This window comes from Nyctereutes procyonoides, unplaced genomic scaffold (assembly GCF_905146905.1).
Source record: "Nyctereutes procyonoides isolate TBG_1078 unplaced genomic scaffold, NYPRO_anot_genome, whole genome shotgun sequence".
Taxonomy (NCBI): domain Eukaryota; kingdom Metazoa; phylum Chordata; class Mammalia; order Carnivora; family Canidae; genus Nyctereutes; species Nyctereutes procyonoides.
In genome coordinates, this window is record NW_026575126.1 from 24,762,197 (window position 1) to 24,780,357 (window position 18,161).

General features: G+C 39.1%; 1 protein-coding gene across 4 annotated transcripts in view; it reads left to right on the top strand.

The window, feature by feature from the left end:
* The first annotated feature begins 2,137 nt into the window (after window positions 1–2,137).
* The window catches only part of PTBP2 (polypyrimidine tract binding protein 2), a 76,170-nt gene continuing 60,146 nt past the window's right edge, over window positions 2,138–18,161 (top strand). For 2 of the 4 annotated variants that reach the window (XM_055339603.1, XM_055339604.1), the window contains exons 1-2: window positions 2,138–2,315; window positions 4,120–4,150. In XM_055339603.1, coding sequence (XP_055195578.1) covers window positions 2,308–2,315; window positions 4,120–4,150 — 39 coding nt within the window. In that variant the 5' untranslated portion in view covers window positions 2,138–2,307. The remainder of the gene's footprint in view (window positions 2,316–4,119; window positions 4,151–18,161) is intronic. The other 2 variants (XM_055339605.1, XM_055339606.1) reach the window with 1 other exon arrangement.

The window sequence follows — 18,161 nt, forward strand, 5'->3', positions numbered from 1 at the left end:
CTATTTTATCTAGTATTTTACGTGTCTTGACTTGTAAAGAATCTTAAATCTTTTCTAGATGGTAGTGGGTTTACATAAGCAAGCGTATTGACTATTGTTTGTTCAGTCTTTTTTTTTTCTTTCAAGATTTTATTTATTTATTCATGAGAGAGAGAGAGAGAAAGAGAGAGAGAGAGAGAGAGAGAGAGAGAGAGAGAGAGAGAGGCAGAGACACGGGCAGAGGGAGAAGCAGGCTCCAGCTGGGAGCCTGACGTCGGACTCAATTCCGGGACTCCAGGATCACGCCCTAGGCCAAAGGCAGGCACTAAACCGCTGAGCCACCCAGGGATCCCTCTTTTTTGTTTAAAGATTTTATTTATCTATTCATGAGAGACACACACACAGAGAGGCAGAGACATAGGCAGAGGAAGCCTGCTGTGGGGCTCCATCCCAGGACCCTGGGATCATGCCCTGAGCTAATGGCAGACGCTCAACCACTGAGCCAACTAGGTGCCCCTGTTCATAGTCTTATAGTTTGTTGGGAGAAAAAGTAGAAAAAAAAACGTGTTTTTGTGAATATTGTAATTTCTTTTGGCACCTAAGGACAAGCTTCCCCTCATAAGATGGTTTGCCTTTGCCAAATCAATCAATATTGATTGAGTCAATGTGGAGAATACAGAAAATTATGCTACGGTTCCTGCCCTTTGGGAACTCACATATTAATTATGGAGGGAAAATACCTGTACAAGACCACAAACAAGTGAAAAGTGATTATTAATGGCACTGACAATGGGTCCTTTCTGTATTGTAAGTCAATGGTGAAGACACGGGGAAGGCGTCGTGGGAAATAGATATTTTTAAGGACTGCCAACCCCTAAGGTAGGTCAAACATTTCTAATATTTGTGTGCTTTGAATCGTTCTATGGCAAAATATTCGGACAAGATGCTCTTTAAGACCTGCTCACCTTAAAAGTGATGTTATGAATCGTACATAAAGTTACCACTGAGTACAGCGAAATTCCATTTAGTAAAAGACGCGAGAGGATTGCAGGAAGGATGTAGAGGAAGACCCACACCAGACACTTGAGAGTAACTGGGCGGAAAATAGGGGGTATTTCTCGTCTCTCAGGACTGCGAGCACATTTGTGTCTGTGTCGTGGTTGGGGGTGACAGATGGAGGAAAGGCTAAGTCGGTGGCAAAAGCAAACTCCACAGAATGGACGCTCGTCCAAATTTCGTTGAACCTCTGAGAAACGTATCAAAGGCCCAGTGGGGTATTCGAATGAAAACGGGGAGCCATGAGACACATAGGCAAGGGAGTCGGGTTGTGTAGCCCATCTTAGTGGTCCCCAACCAGAACCAGCGGTCAGGACAGGACGGAGGTGTCACTCCAGTCCCCACTGCCCCCTTCCAGGCTCCGAAGGGTGGGCGATCCCAATCCCAATCTGGTCTTCACGACCGGGCTGGTCTTGCCTTCCTCTCTCTCCCTCCGGGCCTCGTGACCCTTCTTCCTACAGGGCCCCCCAGGCATCAGCCGGGGGCGGCGGCGGGGGGGGGAGTCGCACCCTCCGCGGGCTGGGGCGCACGAGCCGAGGTGTCGGTCCGCCCCCCGCGACGGTCCCGTGTAGCGGGGCAAGGGGGTTCTGGTTTTCCCAGCTGTTTTTTGTTTTAGAGGATGGAGAGGGTCTGCGAAGAGAAGATGGCGTAAGAGGAAAGCCATAAGATAGTTTTGGGTTTTGGGGGTGTGTGTGTGCGTGTGTGTGTTCTGATTTTTCTCTCCTCCGCGCCCCCTTGGAGCACGAAGGTGCAGGGTGGCCGCAGGGGACGAGGTTCGGGGCCCAGAGCGGAGGCGGCCTGGGGGCAGCCCCGCGTCCAGGGCCTCCCCCCGGGGCTGCTGCGCGGAGGAGCCGCCCTCGCCGCCCTCGCCGCCCTCGCCGCCCTCGCCGCCCTCGCCGCCCCGGGGGCTCGGCGGGGGCTCCGCGGGGGCGCGCGCAGGGGACGGCGGGCCGCGGCGCTCGCTGCACGGCCGCAGCGCGGGCCCCGAGGGCGGAGGGCCCCGGGGGGCGGAGGCCCGGCGCGCGGCGGCGCGGAGGAAGCGACGGCGGCGGCGCCCACTCCCCCTCGGCCCCGCGCCCCGCCGCTCGCCTCCCGCCGCCGGGCGCCGGCGCGCTCGGCTCTTTCCGCCGCCGCCGCTGCCGCGCGCTGCCCCGTGCGCTCCGGCACCTTCGGCAATTTCCGTCGGGCCCCGGCCGCCATTTTCTCGCCGCTTGTGTGTCTCGCTGGCTGCGTGGCTCGGTTCCTGTGAGCGAAGCTTTGTCCGGTTCGGCAATGGACGGGTACGTAGTGCGGCCGGCGAGGAGGTGTGTGAGCGGGGCGCCGGGCCGTCCTGCCGCCCGGGCCGGGGTCGCCGGGGACCCCGCGGGCGGCCGCTCCCAGGGCCGGGCTGCCGTTACCCACCCCCCGCCCCATCGCACACACCCCTCCCTTCGCTTCCCCCGGCGGCTCCGCTCGGGAAGGGGAGAAGAAAGCGGGCTCGGAGGCCGGGGCGGCGGCGGGGCTGCGGGGGGCGACGGCGCGAGCGGCGGCCGCGGCGGGGGATGGGTGGGGGCCCCGCCGCGGCGGCCCGGCCCTGCGCCCTCTGGGAGCCATTTCCATCCGAGAGCCGGGCCCCGGGCCCCGGGCGGCCGCGCCGGCGGGAGCGAGGCCTGTGGGGGGGGGGGCGGCCGGGGGAGACGAGAGGAGAGGCCACGGCGTGACCCCCGGCCGCCGCCGCCCCCCCACCCCCCCACCCCGGTCCCTCCGGCCTCCCCGGGCCTCCGGCCTCCCCGGTCCGCCGGCCTCCCTCCCCCCCCGGCCCGCCCCGGTTCCCCGGCCTCCCGGCTCCCCCCCGGCCTCCGCGGCCTCCCTCCCCCCCTCCGGCCGCCCCGGCCCGCCCCGGCCCGCCCTGGCTGGGGGAGGACGCCGGTGGCGGGAGCGGGGGGTGGGGGGGGGGCGGGGAGGCCGAGCGGCGGCGGGAGGAAGGGGGAAGGCAGATGTCATACTCCTTTGTTTTCACTGGAGTCTGGTAGTGGGGGCGGGAGACCGAAAAAAAAAAAGAAAAAAAGCCTTTTTGTGGGGGCCTGAGAACGTTCAAGGCTTGGCAGAAGGGCCCAGAAACGAAACCCTCTGAAAACCCGAGCGTTTGTGGTCGACCTCAGTCACACGGGCAGAGGCCAGCAGCCATGGCAGAAACGGGAGCCCACGGTCCACCCACCCAGGGCCGTTTTTTTTTAAGTCACTTTGACCAGTTTCTGGACAAACGAAAAACAATTGCAAAAGACAAAAAAACAAAAAAACAAAAAGCAAAAAACCACCCCAGCCGGAACCGTGCGGCGTCTCTGAAAGGCCGAGGAGGTGCAGCGCCGCCGAGCGAGGTGAGGCCGCGGCTCCGGGAGGCGGCCCGGCCCGGGGGCCTCGGCGCTCGGCGTCTGAGGGGCCCGCGGGGGCGGTGCTGGGCGACCGCGCCGCCGCCCGCAGCCCTGCCGGGGGCTTCTAGCGGGGTCGTTCAGAAAGCCCCTGGAGTAGAATCCGTGACAGCGTAACGGAGAGCCGAGTAAAGTACGAGTTCATTTTAAATGTTGGGAGTTCAGTGTTCTTTAAGACACATCAAGGGAAGAACATACCAAAGTAAGCAGAGTAGCAGACTTCACCCCAGAGGTTGTTTAGACATTGTTTTCCAGTGAAACGTAGATCTAGAGAAGTTCACTATTTCTCCCGAGAAACCTGGAAATTGGTGACGAGACTTGGCAGTGGAGTTCACGTTCCCTGAGTCCATCACGATAGCTAAAGAGTTGGTTTAAGTCTTAACATTACTAGTCTGAAGTGTAAAGCCGGGCGGAAATGGCACCATAGTGTTTGGAGCTTTTGTTCTTTTTGGTAGATGAGGGTCGTGGAAACAGTACCAAAAGTTCAGCGACTTTCATCTCAGGTTTGAAAGCGATTTTCCACAAGACCGAAGTGTCGTTGACCATCTCTCTATTTGTTTTCCACATGCACGGTGACTGGAGGATTTATTGATGATGAACTACTCTGAAAAAGTTTTAGAGCCCGACAGTGATCGTTAGAACAACGAGGTTGAAACTTCTTTTTCTTTCTTTACAGAATTGTCACTGAGGTTGCAGTTGGCGTGAAGGTACGAAAAAATTGTTTGAAACTAATGAAAACTGAATTGCTCAATCTACTGTTACCATTAGTGGAAATTTTCAGCTAACTTTTGTAAGTTACAATTAACAAAAGTGAAAGTGTTTGATTTTAAGAGTTGGATTATGGGGATCCCTGGGTGGCGCAGCGGTTTGGCGCCTGCCTTTGGCCCAGGGCGCGATCCTGGAGACCCGGGATCGAGTCCCACGTCGGGCTCCCAGTGCATGGAGCCTGCTCCTCCCTCTGCCTGTGTCTCTGCCTCTCTCTCTCTCTCTCTCTCTGTGACTATCATAAATAAATAAAAATTAAAAAAAAAAAGAGTTGGATTATGTAGTTGATAATCTAAGTGGACAAAAACTAAGTTTTTTTTAGAAAGGCAGTCTGTGAGAATAACATCTTAAAGTAGGTATGAGTGCTGTTCAGGGAATGAAAAATGCTTTCGGATATATAGAGCTTTGAGAATATATAAATAATAGCCCAGTTTTTTGAGGAGAGATTACGATTTTAAATAGATAGGTGGTTTGACCAAAATCGTGTGACTTTATTAATCTAATATTTTTTTGTACTTTTAATTGTGAAGACTAAAATATGTATTTCAATAATGAGCCACATTAACAACCCGTTATCTTGATCCTTAAAAGAAACTTGTTTAGGCAATTAGCTTCAAATTAGAGTCAGATGTTAAGAGCTGGTTTGTCTTTCCATTAAAGGAAAATAGGCCTTGTGGTACAGATCATTTGGAATCTTTCCTCACTTTTTGGCCAGGAAAACTACTTATTTAGATCTTCCTTCTAATGCTTTGGCCTTTTCCTTGAATCCTTGCACATTTTAACAGTGTACTATGTCAAAATTTTTGTTTGCAAACCTGTCTGCTGTGTTGGGGCATAGTTCTTCGGCATAGTTTTTTAAAAATTTTCAGACCTGGCACATCTTCTAGGCCTAATACACAAATAACTTGTTGATGCAAAGACGTTTCCCCCTTTCAAGTATGAATAGTCTTGAGAGGCTATGTTCTTAGCATAGTGGTAGTGATGGTTGACAATATTTTTTGGAATTCTTAAAATTTCATCTACAACAATGTGATATTCCTTATATTCTAAGGAGATATTTTGTATTTTCTTTTTTCTGCCTTACTAAATATTTGTTCATACTTGATATTTAGTCTTATTTGTTGAGTTCATATTACATAGATCAGGGGAGAGATAGTGAGCTTTTTCTGGGGAAGGCAATCTTACTTGGCAGTGATATTTTCTAAGTTGAAGTAGTTGCAGGGTTTGAAATTGGGAATAGTTCATGAGTGCAGGATATAGAATGTAAAATTACCATTGAAATAGATATCCTCTGTAATTTTGTATAAACGAATGAATGATGTAAGTATGGAGAGAACGAACTGACAAGAGCCACCAGGAGTAGGCTGACAGAAATGAGACAGAGAATCAGATGTCCAGTTATGGTTTATTGGTTTAACAGTTTTCTATATATTAGTAGAGGAGAAAAAAATTGGAAAACAATGTAAAAATAATTGCCAGCCGTTTTTTTTTATCCATTTTTTAATATAAAAGTTTGAATAACTGAAGTTTTGTTTTGTGAACTTTTCTAAGATGGTGGTTAATAATTTTTGCTTTGGAGTCATGCCTGTGTATAAGTAATTAAGTTTTCATATGTATATATATTTTTTTAATGTGCCTGGTTAAAATTCATAGTGGTAAGTATTTCTCACTGAGTCCCAGTCCTGTTTCTCAGGTGAGGTAATTACGTTAAATTTTTTCTGGTGCATTTTTTTCCTGAAGTGTTATTAGGTTTGTATATTATCAAACATTAGCATCCTTGCTTATTTACACAAATGGGTTTTCCACAAATACCATGTGTACTGGCTCACTTCTTGCCCTTTTTTAAAAAAGATAGCTTTATTGAGAGAAAATTTGACATAAAATAAACTGCACTTATTATTGGACATATGAATACACCTATGAGATCATTACCATAATGAAGATCATGTCCATCACCCCCAGAAGTATCATTTTGCCCCTTGGTAATCCCTTCCTCATGTCTTTCTTTCCCCAAGCAACAATTGATCCTCTCTCTGTCACTATAGGGTCAGTTTGCATTTTTTAGAATTTTGAGAGGTGGTTTTATTTCACTTACTCTAATTATTTTGAGATTTACCCATGTTATCTATCAATAGTCTGTTTTTTCTTGCTTAGTAATATTACATTTTATGGATATACAGCAATTTGTTTATCCATTCAACTCTTGGGTTGTTTCCAGTTTTTGACTATTGTAAATAAAGCTACTGTGAACATCCTTGTAAAAGTCTTTGTGTGAACTTTTCATTTCTCTTGGGGAAATACCTTTGATTGGAATGACTGGATCGTTTGGTATGCATATGCTATTAACTTTTTTAAAGTTTTGAGAAACTCCAGACCATATTCCAAAATGGTTGTATTATTTTACATTGCTACCAAAAGGGTATGAGATGTCCAGTCCTTCCACATCCTCTCCAATCCTTGAGATTGTCTTTAGCTGTAGGCATTCTAGTAGGTGTGAAGTGGTAATCTCCTGTGGTTTTAATTTGCATTTCTTATGTCTGTGATGTTAATTATCTTTTCGTGTTCTTTTTGCCAGCTGTATATCATCTTTGACGAAGTGTGTCTATTTCTCTTGCCCACTTTTTAAATTGGATTACTGTTGAGTCTTAAGTCTTCATTCTGGTTATAAGTCTTTTTTCAGACATATGATTAATATTTTCTACCATTTGTATTTTCATTGTCTCGATAGTGTCTTTTGAAGAACAGCAGTTTTTAATTCTGAAGAACTGAAGTTTACCAATTTTATGTTGTATGGCTCATTTCTAAGCCAAATATGCCTAACAAAGATTTTTTTTCTCCTTTGGTTTTTCTAATAGAAGTTTTACAGTTTTTGGGTTTGCATTTAAGTTTTTTTTTAGTTCATTTTTTTTTTTTTAATACAGTGCAAACTATAAGTCAACATTTTTTGTTTTCGTATACGGATTTAAACTTCCAGGACCATTTGTTGAAAAGGCTATCCTTTGTCATCGAATTGGCTTTGCACCTTTGTCAAAAATCAACTATGTATATATGATTCTATTTCTGTACTGTATCCTTTTCCACTGACCCATTTTTATCCATCTAGATGCCAAAAACAAACTGTGTTATTTATGATGACTTTATATTAAGTCTTGAAATCAAGCAGTCATGGTCTTCTTTGTTCTTTTTCAAAGTTGTTTTGAAAAACAACTTAGTACTGTGTCTTTTTTTTTTTTTTTAAATAAGAGTTTCTACAAAAAAGCTTGCTAGGATTTTATTGGAATTAACTTGAATATATAAAACAATTTGAGGCAAATTGACATCCTAACAATCTTGAGTTTTTCCACTCACAAACAATTTTATCTTTCCATTTACCTAGATCTTCTTTTAATTTCTTTTAGCAGTGTTTAATTTTCATTGTACAGTTTTTGTACATTTTTGTTAGATTTATCCCTTTTTTGTGTTTTTTGGTGCTATTGTAAATGATGTTGTTTTAAAAAATCTCAAGTTTCCAGGGGGCACCAGGAACTCCACTGAGTTCCAAGGTGACTCAGTGGTTGAATGTCTGCCCTTGGCTCAGGTCGTGATCCTGGGGTCCTGGGATCGAGTTCTGCAGCAGGCTCCCTATGGGGGGAGCTTGCTTCTCCCCCTGCCTTTGTCTCTGCCTCTCTTTGTGTCTCTCATGAATAAATAAATAAAATCTTAAAAAAAAAAATGAAGTAAAAAAAATGTTTCCGGTTATTAGTATAAGGAACTACAACAGTTTTTTTGCATGTTTTCTTGTGTTCTTCACTCTTGCCAAACTCACTTGTTAGATCTAGTAGCTTTTTGTAGATACCATCAGATTATCTACATAGACTGCTTATTTTATTTCTTCATTTTCTATCTTAATACCATTTTTTTTCCCTGCCTGTGGCGTCTAGTATAGTGCTGAGTAGAAGTGATGAGAGCAGGTATCTTTGTCCCTTATATGAGGGTGAACCCCTAAATGATATTCTTTATTTCTTAAATGTTTGGGGCAATTCACCAGTGAAGTTGTGTGGGCCTGATGTTTATTTTCTTTGTGAAGTTTTAAATGACACGTTTAATTTATTTAATAGATACGGGACTATTCAGGTTATTTTTTCTGTTTATTAATTTTTTTTATTTATTCATGAGAGAGACAGAGAGGCAGAGGGAGAGGAGAAGCAGGCTCCGTGCAGGGGGCCCGATGGGGGACTGGATCCAGGGATTCCAGGATCTTGCCCTGAGCCAAAGGCAGATGCCCAACCACTGAACCACCTGGGCATCCCAGGTTATCTAGTTCTTAAGTGAACTTTGATAATTTGTACCTTCCATAGAGTTAGTCCATTTCTTCCAAGTTACTGAATTTATTTGCATTGAGTTGTTTATGAGATTACCTTTTTATACTATTGATGTCTGTAGAATCTGTAGTGATGTCACTCCTCTCATTGCTGATACCTACGATTTGGCTTTTCTCTTTTTTCCTTGTCACTTTAGCTAGAGATTCTTTTATTAATGTTCTCTAAATATCGGCTTTTGGTTTCTCTGAATGTTCTGTTTCTATCATCTGTTTTATTTTCTGCTTGCATTTAGTTCTTTTTTCAATTTATGTTGAAGCTTGAGGTCATTGACATACCTTTTCTAACATAGAGGCTTAATGCTAGGTGTTTCCCTTTTAAGTACAACTTTCATAGCATTTCTTAAATTTTGACACGCACAAGTATGTTTTTTGTGTATAGCATCAAGTTGGAATTTGATTTTTACATCCAACTTACACCCCCTTCTTTTGACTAATAGCATTTTAAAACGATTTTGCTGTTTTTCTATTTATGCCTTGTGTTCTTCCCTTTTTCTGCTTTCTTTTAGATAGGTACTTTTTTAATTCCATTATATATCTTGTTAGTTGATTAGCTTGTGATTCTGTTATATTAATGGCTGTTTTTAGGAGTTGTAGCATAGATCTTTAACTTAACCGTAGTCTTCCCACAAGGAGTATTCCACTTCACATAAATTATGTGAGTATTAGAATACTTTATTTCTCCTCTCTTGGCATCTGTGCTATTGTTATACATCTTCCGTAGATGTTATAAATTTTGTTGTTTGCTTATTGAAACAGCCAATTACCTTTTTTTAAAAAACATCTTATTTATTCATTCATGAGAGACACAGAGAGGCAGAGACATAGGCAGAGGGAGATGCGGGCTCCTCACTGGGAGCCTGATGCAGTATTCGATTCCCGGACTAGGATCCATCTTCTGTATTACCCATCATATGGTCATCTGTATACATTGAATATTCAGGGGGGGATTCTTTTTTTTTTTTTTTTTTAAGATTTTATTTATTTATTAATGAGAGACAGAAAGAGAAAGAGAGGCAGAGACACAGGCAGAGGGAGAAGCAGCTCCATGCAGGGAGCCCAACATGGGACTTGATCCCGGGACTCCAGGATCAGGCCCCAGGGCAAAGGCAGGCGCTAAACCACTGAGCCACCCAGGGATCTCTGGGGGGGGAGGGGGCGGGGATTCTTTACAGATTCCCAGAGTTGTCTCTGTGCAACTCTTTTTGGTATTTTGCTGTAGAAACTACTTACTTTGGTCTCGTTGGACTTAAGTCCTCTTACTTAGGGAGTTTAGAAGTTTGGCCGTTTTCTCCACCCAAGCTGTGCCATGGCCAGAGCTGTGCCATGGCCCGGTCTTTCTCTTAAGAAACTAAGCTGGAGGCAGTCATGGACTCATTCATTTGTTTTTTGAATTTCAGGGATCAATGTCCGCATTGTCTGATGTTCACTGGTTTTGAAAACCATTGTTATGTACATCAGGTGTGATTTTTTTTTTTTTAAGTTCTTTTAATAGGGTAAACTGGTGTGTATTACATCACCTTGCCTGGAGGTAGAAGTCCATCTATTTTTTTCCTTTTTTAGAAAATTACATAATATGGTCTGCAGTTTTACATCTGCTTCATTCTTTGTCATATGGACACACTGCAATATAGTTCCTACTTTGGTGGCGTTATGGTTTGATTCCAGTTTGCAGTTACAGACTGGGAATATTTACAATGGAAGTAAAAATGCGGTGTCAAGTGAAATTACAATTACAAAGTTTATGAAAACCACATTGGCAAAAGGATTCTTCACTAATTTGTTTTCCACAACTGGATATGGGAGTGCCTGTTTCTCTACATCTTTACCCATTTCTGGGTTTTATAAAAATTTAGAATGTTAGCTAATTATAGGCTAAAAAGGTGCTTTATAGTTTATATTTTGAAATGGGTGAGATTTTAAGAATTTGAGAGTTTTAAATTTCTTGCCCTATGAACTACCTCTCTATACCTGACCTATTTTAATGATCATCTCTGTTAGATTTCTGTGTAAAAAGTGATAGATTCATTGTAGGTACATTTTCTTACATTCTTTGAATTTGAGGTTTTTCACGTAGTTTTAGGTATATAGATTTATTTATATTAAGTATAATTTATCTTTTTTTAGTTTATTTGATCTTAAACATTTTTAGCTTTAGTTTTATCTTTTAAATGGGATTATAATAGTTTTGAAGATTAAACGTGATTATACAGGAAAAGTATAGTTTCACAACTAGGTCTTAAGTTAATGTTGATTTATACTACATACAGAATATCCAAATTTTAGAGCTTTAGGATATGTTGAAATTTCATTTTTTTGTTATCTTTATAAATTTGCTGTAGTTACTCCATTGATTTTAGACTCCTTTCTTTTTGGTTAGTTTAGTGAGAGCATAAAAGGAAATTTGTGAATTTTTAATAAGAGGTTTGTTGCATCTCTTTAAAATGTTCTTTTTTACATTCTTTGTAATTTGTAATTAATTTCAGGGTTTCATTTCTATACCCTTAACCATTTTCCACTGCGAAATCTTTGCAAAATAATTGGCCTTAGGAAAACAAATGCATGAAGTGATTGCATAGTAATTCTAGATGATAACTCAGTATGTTGAAATATTAACTCTTTGGATAGATGTTTTAAATAGTGAAAATTGTTGTAGTTTTCTTGTAAACTAAATGAAGCCTTTAAAACTGGATAATTAATAAAGGACATCGTTGTTACAATAAGTTGTTAGCATTTTCCAACTTGGATTTCATTAGTATTTTGAAAGCACTGGTTGTAAATTGCTGAATTTTACTGTTTAAATTTTGCTATAGGTATTGAATTTATCAACATTGGCTTTTTAGATAGTTGTAATGAAATAATGCTCCTACTTTTTTTGTAATGATTGAACATAACTGGTTGTTTATAATAGGTGTGTTATTAAAAACTGCTTTGCTCAGGTTTTTAGATTCTTCTATTTCTTAAAATGCTATATATGTATATATATACATGTGTATAGCACACACACACACATATATATGCGCATGCTTAGGTATTTGTATCAGAATTTCAAGTTGAAGGCATTTTTAGTGTGTCTATTAAGTGACAACATTGTTAACTTGTAATTCAAAGACTGAGAATATATGCTCCTTGAGTGTAGAGGTAGGGACCTTATTTGTTTTAGTGCTCCTCCACCATGGATTATACCTTACTCAGTAAATAATTTAATGACTCCTCAAGAGTTTCTGGCTTCAGTATGCTTATAATCTCAGCCATTTATCAGTAAAAAGATAAACACCAATTTTATTTCACAGCATTCTTCCTTTTTACTGGAGAGAAAAAAGAGCTGTATCTTTTAGAATTTCATATGAAGAGATAAGTACACAAGATTTAAGCATGTGCCATTTGGCCTCAATAGGAGAGATTAGTTTGGTTTGGTAAGGATCAGAGTAGACTTCACAAAAGTAGTGACTTGTGACATATGTATGGTAAACAGTTTGGGAGGAGTGAGTAGTATATGTTGAGGGAATGATATGGCCAAAGTTGTGTTGATGGGTGGCACAAAATCACAACCAATGAATAGCTTTTGTGTTGGTAGGTTTATATATGGGTTTGTATATGGATATGAGAGAAAGAGAAGATGGCAGATAGGTTGTAGAAGGCCTTAAGTGCAGGTTATCAAATTTGTATTTCATCATGTAGGCACTACTCTAACTGTAAGTCCCCATATATAAAAGTAGCCCACTGTTATGCTGTTCTTGGAATTTGGAGAATAAGTTCCAAAAGGATTGGCTGTGGTATTATATGGAGTGCTGTGAATTAGAATAATGAGTCTCTGTAAATGTTATATCTTAATCTCTTATTTGTTCTGTGTTGCTGAAGTATCATAGCTTTCTTAATTTAGTTTTAGACATATGGCATTAAGGGCTAATGTGGGTAAGTAATATTTTTACTTTAGAAGTAATAAAGTGTCACAAAAGCTTACGAAAGATAAATGTTTTTGAGGAATGATTCCTTTTATAACTGTTGTGAATTTTGAATGTAGAAGAAGACAGTAGTTACCATGAATAAATATAAATACCATGAATAGTTACCATTTGGCACTTAATCCTAACAATCATCAGTATACCATTGCTAAAATTTGTGATATCCACTCTCCTTTTCTCCTGTATTGTTTTGGGAAAAGTTGCAAATACTGTTTTTTTTTTAATTTTTAAGTTTTATTGTAATTAGAATTTATACATATATGTATATATATATATATATTCTTTTTTTTTTTTTTTTTTTTTTGAGAGTATACCATCAGGTAGGGAGAGGGAGAAGGAGAGAGAATCTTAAGCAGGCTCCACACTGAGTCGGGGAATCTCACAACCCTGAAGTCATAACCTGAGCTGAATCAAGAGCCATATGCTTAACTGACTGAGCCACCAGGCACCCCTGTATTATTATTTTATTTGTAAATGTTTTGGTGTGTCTCTAAAAGATAAGGGTTCTGTCTCTCTTTTTTTTTTCTAGAAAAATAAACACAATAATATTAGGATGTCCAAAAAAATGAACAATTCCTTAATGTTACCAAATGCCAAATTTGTGTTAAAATTTTAATTGTCATAAAATCATAGAATTTTTGCAGGGTTTTTTTTTTTTTTTTTTGTGGAAGGGGGAGATCAGGATCAAATAAGATGAACACATTCAATAGAATGATATGCCTGTTTTAGTTCTTTTAATATGTTAAGTTCTTTCACTCCTGTGGGTTTCATTTCGTTTTACATTGTATTTTATTTTTGAAGAAAACTTGTTGGTCCCATAGAGTCCCCCCCCCCCCCCCCGTCTCTGTCTATTCATTGTGTTCTGATGTTCTCATTTAAAATGTTCATGTGTCATTGATGTTGGATATAGAGACTATCATATTCTTTTTTTGTTTGTTTTTGGTAATATTTTATTAGTGGTGGTATGTTTTTCCACTAGAAGACATTGCTGTTTGATTTGTGTGTGTTGGTGTGTGTGTGTGTGTGTGTGTGTGATGTTATTCTCAATGTTTCTTGTAATAACTTCTTTCACCTTGTTTGTGCTCAGCATAGTCTGCTCTGTAAACATCTGTTCTTCAGTGTTCTTAAAGGATATATAAAAGAAGTGTATCTTAAAGTTCACTTAAAATTTGCATAATGGAAACAGTATTAAAATTTAATGTAACTTGAAATTTTTGATGGTGGACAAGAATGTTTTTCGATGAATGTCTTGTCAAATTAAGAACATGTGATTCAGAATTTGCTAGCAGGCTAGGGTTTGACCTCTATAACATTGAAGGTAATTTCTGAGCTTTAGTTAAACTAATTTTTATATTTTTAAAGATTTTATTTATATATTTGACAGAACAAGCAGGGGAAGCAGCAGAGGAAGAGGGAGAAGCTGGCTCCCTGCCGAGCAGGGAGCCCCATGCAGGGGGCTGAATCCCAGGACCTTGGGATCATGCCCTGAGCTGAAGGCAGATGCTTAACCAACTAACCACTCAGCACCCTTAATTTAACAAATTTTAAAATGGACTTAATAGGATCTACTTCAAAAGTCATTTTAAAGATTACATAGAGTAACTCGTTATATTTTGTGTAGAATGACATATAAGTGCTCAAATGATGATCATGCATGGTGTTACTATAGCTCTTTATACACCTGATTTGGAAGGAACACCTCAGTGGATGCCAAATAATATAGTTTTTTATGTAGGTATTAGAGACCATTTTTTTATTGTTTAAAAGTTAAATTTTTTTATTGAAGTGCATTTAACATACACTATTACTAGTTTCAAGTGTACATAATTAAAAAAAAAGTTTTGTTTTTGTTTTTTTAAGTGATCTCTGTGTTTAAGTGTGGGGCTTAAAGTCAGGACCCTGAAATCAAGAGTTGCATGTTTTTCTAGCTGAGCCAGCAGAGCCCCCTCAAGTGTATATTAGTTTTTAAGAGAGCCTGGAGTCCATGTTAAAAATAGCTAGTCAGATAACACTAAAGATAGAATTAGTGAACTGAAAGATAAAAATTACTCTGTTTAACAGAGGAACAAAGAGATGAAAATAGTAGAAGGGGTAAAAGATGGAGGAAAGGAAAAGGAATTATAACAAGTACCTAATTAGGGTGTCAGAAAGAGAAACTAAATATTGCAGAGAAGTAGAATATGAAAGTTTAAAAGAGTCATATTTTTCCAAAATTGATGAACCTCATGAATTCTTAGATTTAGGATGCACAGGAAAACTTAGGTACATGTACATCACAGTGAAAGAGCAGACGACCAGACACAGAGAAGTTCTGTAAAGCAGCCATAGAAAAATCGTATTTCCTAAGAAAGAATAAGAACTGGAGAGACAATATGCTTCTTCAGCATAGGAGTCCAGAAGATAGTGAAATAGTATCTTCAAAGTATTGAATGAAAATAACTACCTATTATTATATAGTCAGCTAAATTGTCACGTAAAAGAGAAAAACAAAATAGTGACATTTTCAGAAACCCTTCTTCCCTTTCCTCTCCCCAAAAAAAGACAGTTGAGGAAATTTATCAACAGACCTATCGAAGAATTTCTAGAGGTTGTACTTTAGAAAGAATACTGGTAACTCCAGGAAGGAGGTTTGAGGTAGGAAAAACAAGGTGTTAACCAAGAAATTGGTAGGTTTATGGGTAAGGTTAATTATTGATGTTATTAACTAAGAAAGTAATGGCAGTGATTGTTTGATTTGGGGTTTAAAAAATAGAAATAAAAATATTAAATCATAATAACATGTAAGAGAGTAGTCGAGTAATTGATGTTTAAGGTCTGATGATTCTAGTATTCTTAAGCTGTGTTGTCCCTTATAGTATTGAGCACTTGACCTGTGACTAGTCTAAACTGACTAGTCTAAACTAATCTCCAATTGTATAAAGTGCACATAAATTTCCAAGACTTATTAGTATGATAAAAAAAGAATATAATTTTTATACCTATTACATGTTGATAATATTTTGGATTACATAAAATATTTTTGTATCCTTTTCTTTTTAATTTCTAAAATATGGTTACTACAACATTTATAAGATTGTTTGTGTTGCTCATCTTACATTTCTTTTGGACAGTACCAATCTGGAGGATAGAAATTTCAGGTCCAAAATGAATCAGATTAAGTTTATGTCTTAAATTGTAAGGTAAATTTTAAAATTATACAGTAAAAATAGGGGTAGAGTGTATAACTTCTAAAATAATTGGAGGATGAGGGTGACTAAAATGAAAGGCACATAATCTAAAAGAAGTCAAGGAGAAAAGGTAAAAGAATAGGACACAAAGTGAATTCATTTTAATAGTGTTAGGAAAGGTTCTGTGGAGGATTCCTTTGAGTCTTTAAATGTAGAATTTTGGAGGGTTGGATTTCATTTAACCCTAATTATCTCCCAAAGTCTCCATTTCCAAATACTATGACATTGGGAGTTACAACTTCAACATGTGAATTTCGTGGGTCATTAACATTCAGTTCATTGCATCCTCTGTATACTTTTTCTCCAGGCCCTCCCCAGGTAACCACTCTTGAATTTGTTGTTTGCCATTCCTGTGTATACTTTCACTGTGTTATTTATGTTTTTGTATGTTAAGCAATATATGGCTTTGTTTTACATGTTTAAACTATGTATATGTGCCATATGCTGTGTGTATTCTGTAACTTGTCCTTCCTGTTAAATATTATTTTTGTTACTTTAACTTTATATATGCCTCTAACTCATTCATTTTCATTGCCATACGGTTTGTGACTATATAAGTGTACCATAACCCTATTGACAAATATTGAGGTGGTTTCCAGTTTTTTCCTGTTATAAATTGTGAGTATTCTTTTGCATATATCAATAAAAGTCACTTTTCAAGTGTCTCTGGAATTGGAATCACTGGATTTTAGTGTCTGTTTTCAAGTTGATTGGATATTGATGTTATATTTCTAAGTGGTTGTGCTAATTTATACTCTACTAGAGTGTGTGAGAATTCCTGTTTCTGCACATCTTCTCTGATAATTGGCATAGTTAGACTTTTTGTCAGTTTAAGGAACATGTGAATGGTATCTTGTTTTAGTTTGAATTCCCTGAGTATGAATGATACATTTTCTTAGTTCACTCACGTTTCTTCTCTGTTAAGTACCTGTTCATATAGTCTGTTCATTTTCTTTTTAATGTAGTTTTTAATCTTACTATGTCCTAGGGGTTTTTATATATTGTGGATACTAAAGCCATTTTACTTATAAGTACTATAGTTAACTCCTGTCTGTGGCTTTTTTTGTTTTGTTTTGTTTTTGCATTGATGAACAGAAGTTGGAAATTTAACATCATTTTTATGTTTTGGCTTAAGAAATTGGTCTTTAACTCAGGGTGTTATATACAGTAGATTTTATTTTGAAAGTTTTGATACAGTAGATTTTATTTGGAAAGTTTTGAAAGTTTGTTTTTCACATTTAAGGCCTCCTGGAATTTAAATTTTGTGTAGTATATGAAAAAGGTTTAATGATATTTTTCTCTTACAGATAACAAACTTTGTACCAACTTAATTGAATAGTTCGTGTTTTTTTTCCCACTAATCTGCAGTGTCTGTTACCAGGTTGCCATATATGCATGGAACTATTTCTGGGTTATCTGTTTTATTGTTTATCTTTTCCATAGTGTCTTAATTTACTGTAGCGTCTTGGAGTCTTGTGGAATGATTTTTACAACTTTGTTCTTCAAAATTGTCTTGACGTTTTCTTTACCATGTGTATTTTAAGATCAATTGGCCGAGTTCCATGAAGACACTTCGGGTTTTGATTAAATTGACTAAGTTTATAATTGGGGGGAGCATTTACATTATCAATAAAATAAGATGGCAGTACTTGAACTTAGAGGGAGAGAATTATAACGTTTTTTTGAAAAATTTACCTCTCTCTTTCTGTGTAATATTTTCTCTAATTATAGAGGTCATGCTTAATGCTTTAGGCAAAAAGGAAAATAGATGACCGGAGACTTTACCCAAGTTAATCAGCACTATACATACTTCGCATCATTTCTGCTATATAGCATAAGAATTTTAAGCAGCACATATATGTAAAGGGTGAAGAAAGAGGGATACTTTGAATAGTTCAATTTCCTTCAAAGTTACTGGTTTATTTAGTGTTTTCCTGAAAATCATGTTTTTATTGGGCTTCAGATTTCTCAGAATTGTATAACATTTTTTAATTCTCCTCTTTGTATTGCTAATATTAAACATATTCTGTTTATTTCTCTTGTCAGAGAGCTTATTTTATTAGTCTGGACAAAGACCAGCTTTTCCATAATTCTTTAATCTCTTTATCATTTTTTTTTCTCACACTAGATTAATTTTGTCTTTCAGTACACTTTAGATCCTGAACTCATTGACTTTCTTGTTTAAAAAATGTGTTCAAGATTAAGGAAGATTAGGTGATACTTTTGAGAATAAGTTTTTAGAGTTCTTCTTTTTCTGTTTTTTTTACGTTGAGCTATAATTTACCTATAACTCTTGTTTCACATGTACACATAATGATTTGATATATGTGTATGTTATGAAACAATTACCAAGATAAGTTTATTTAATATCTATCACCATATAACATTAAAATTTTTTCGTTAT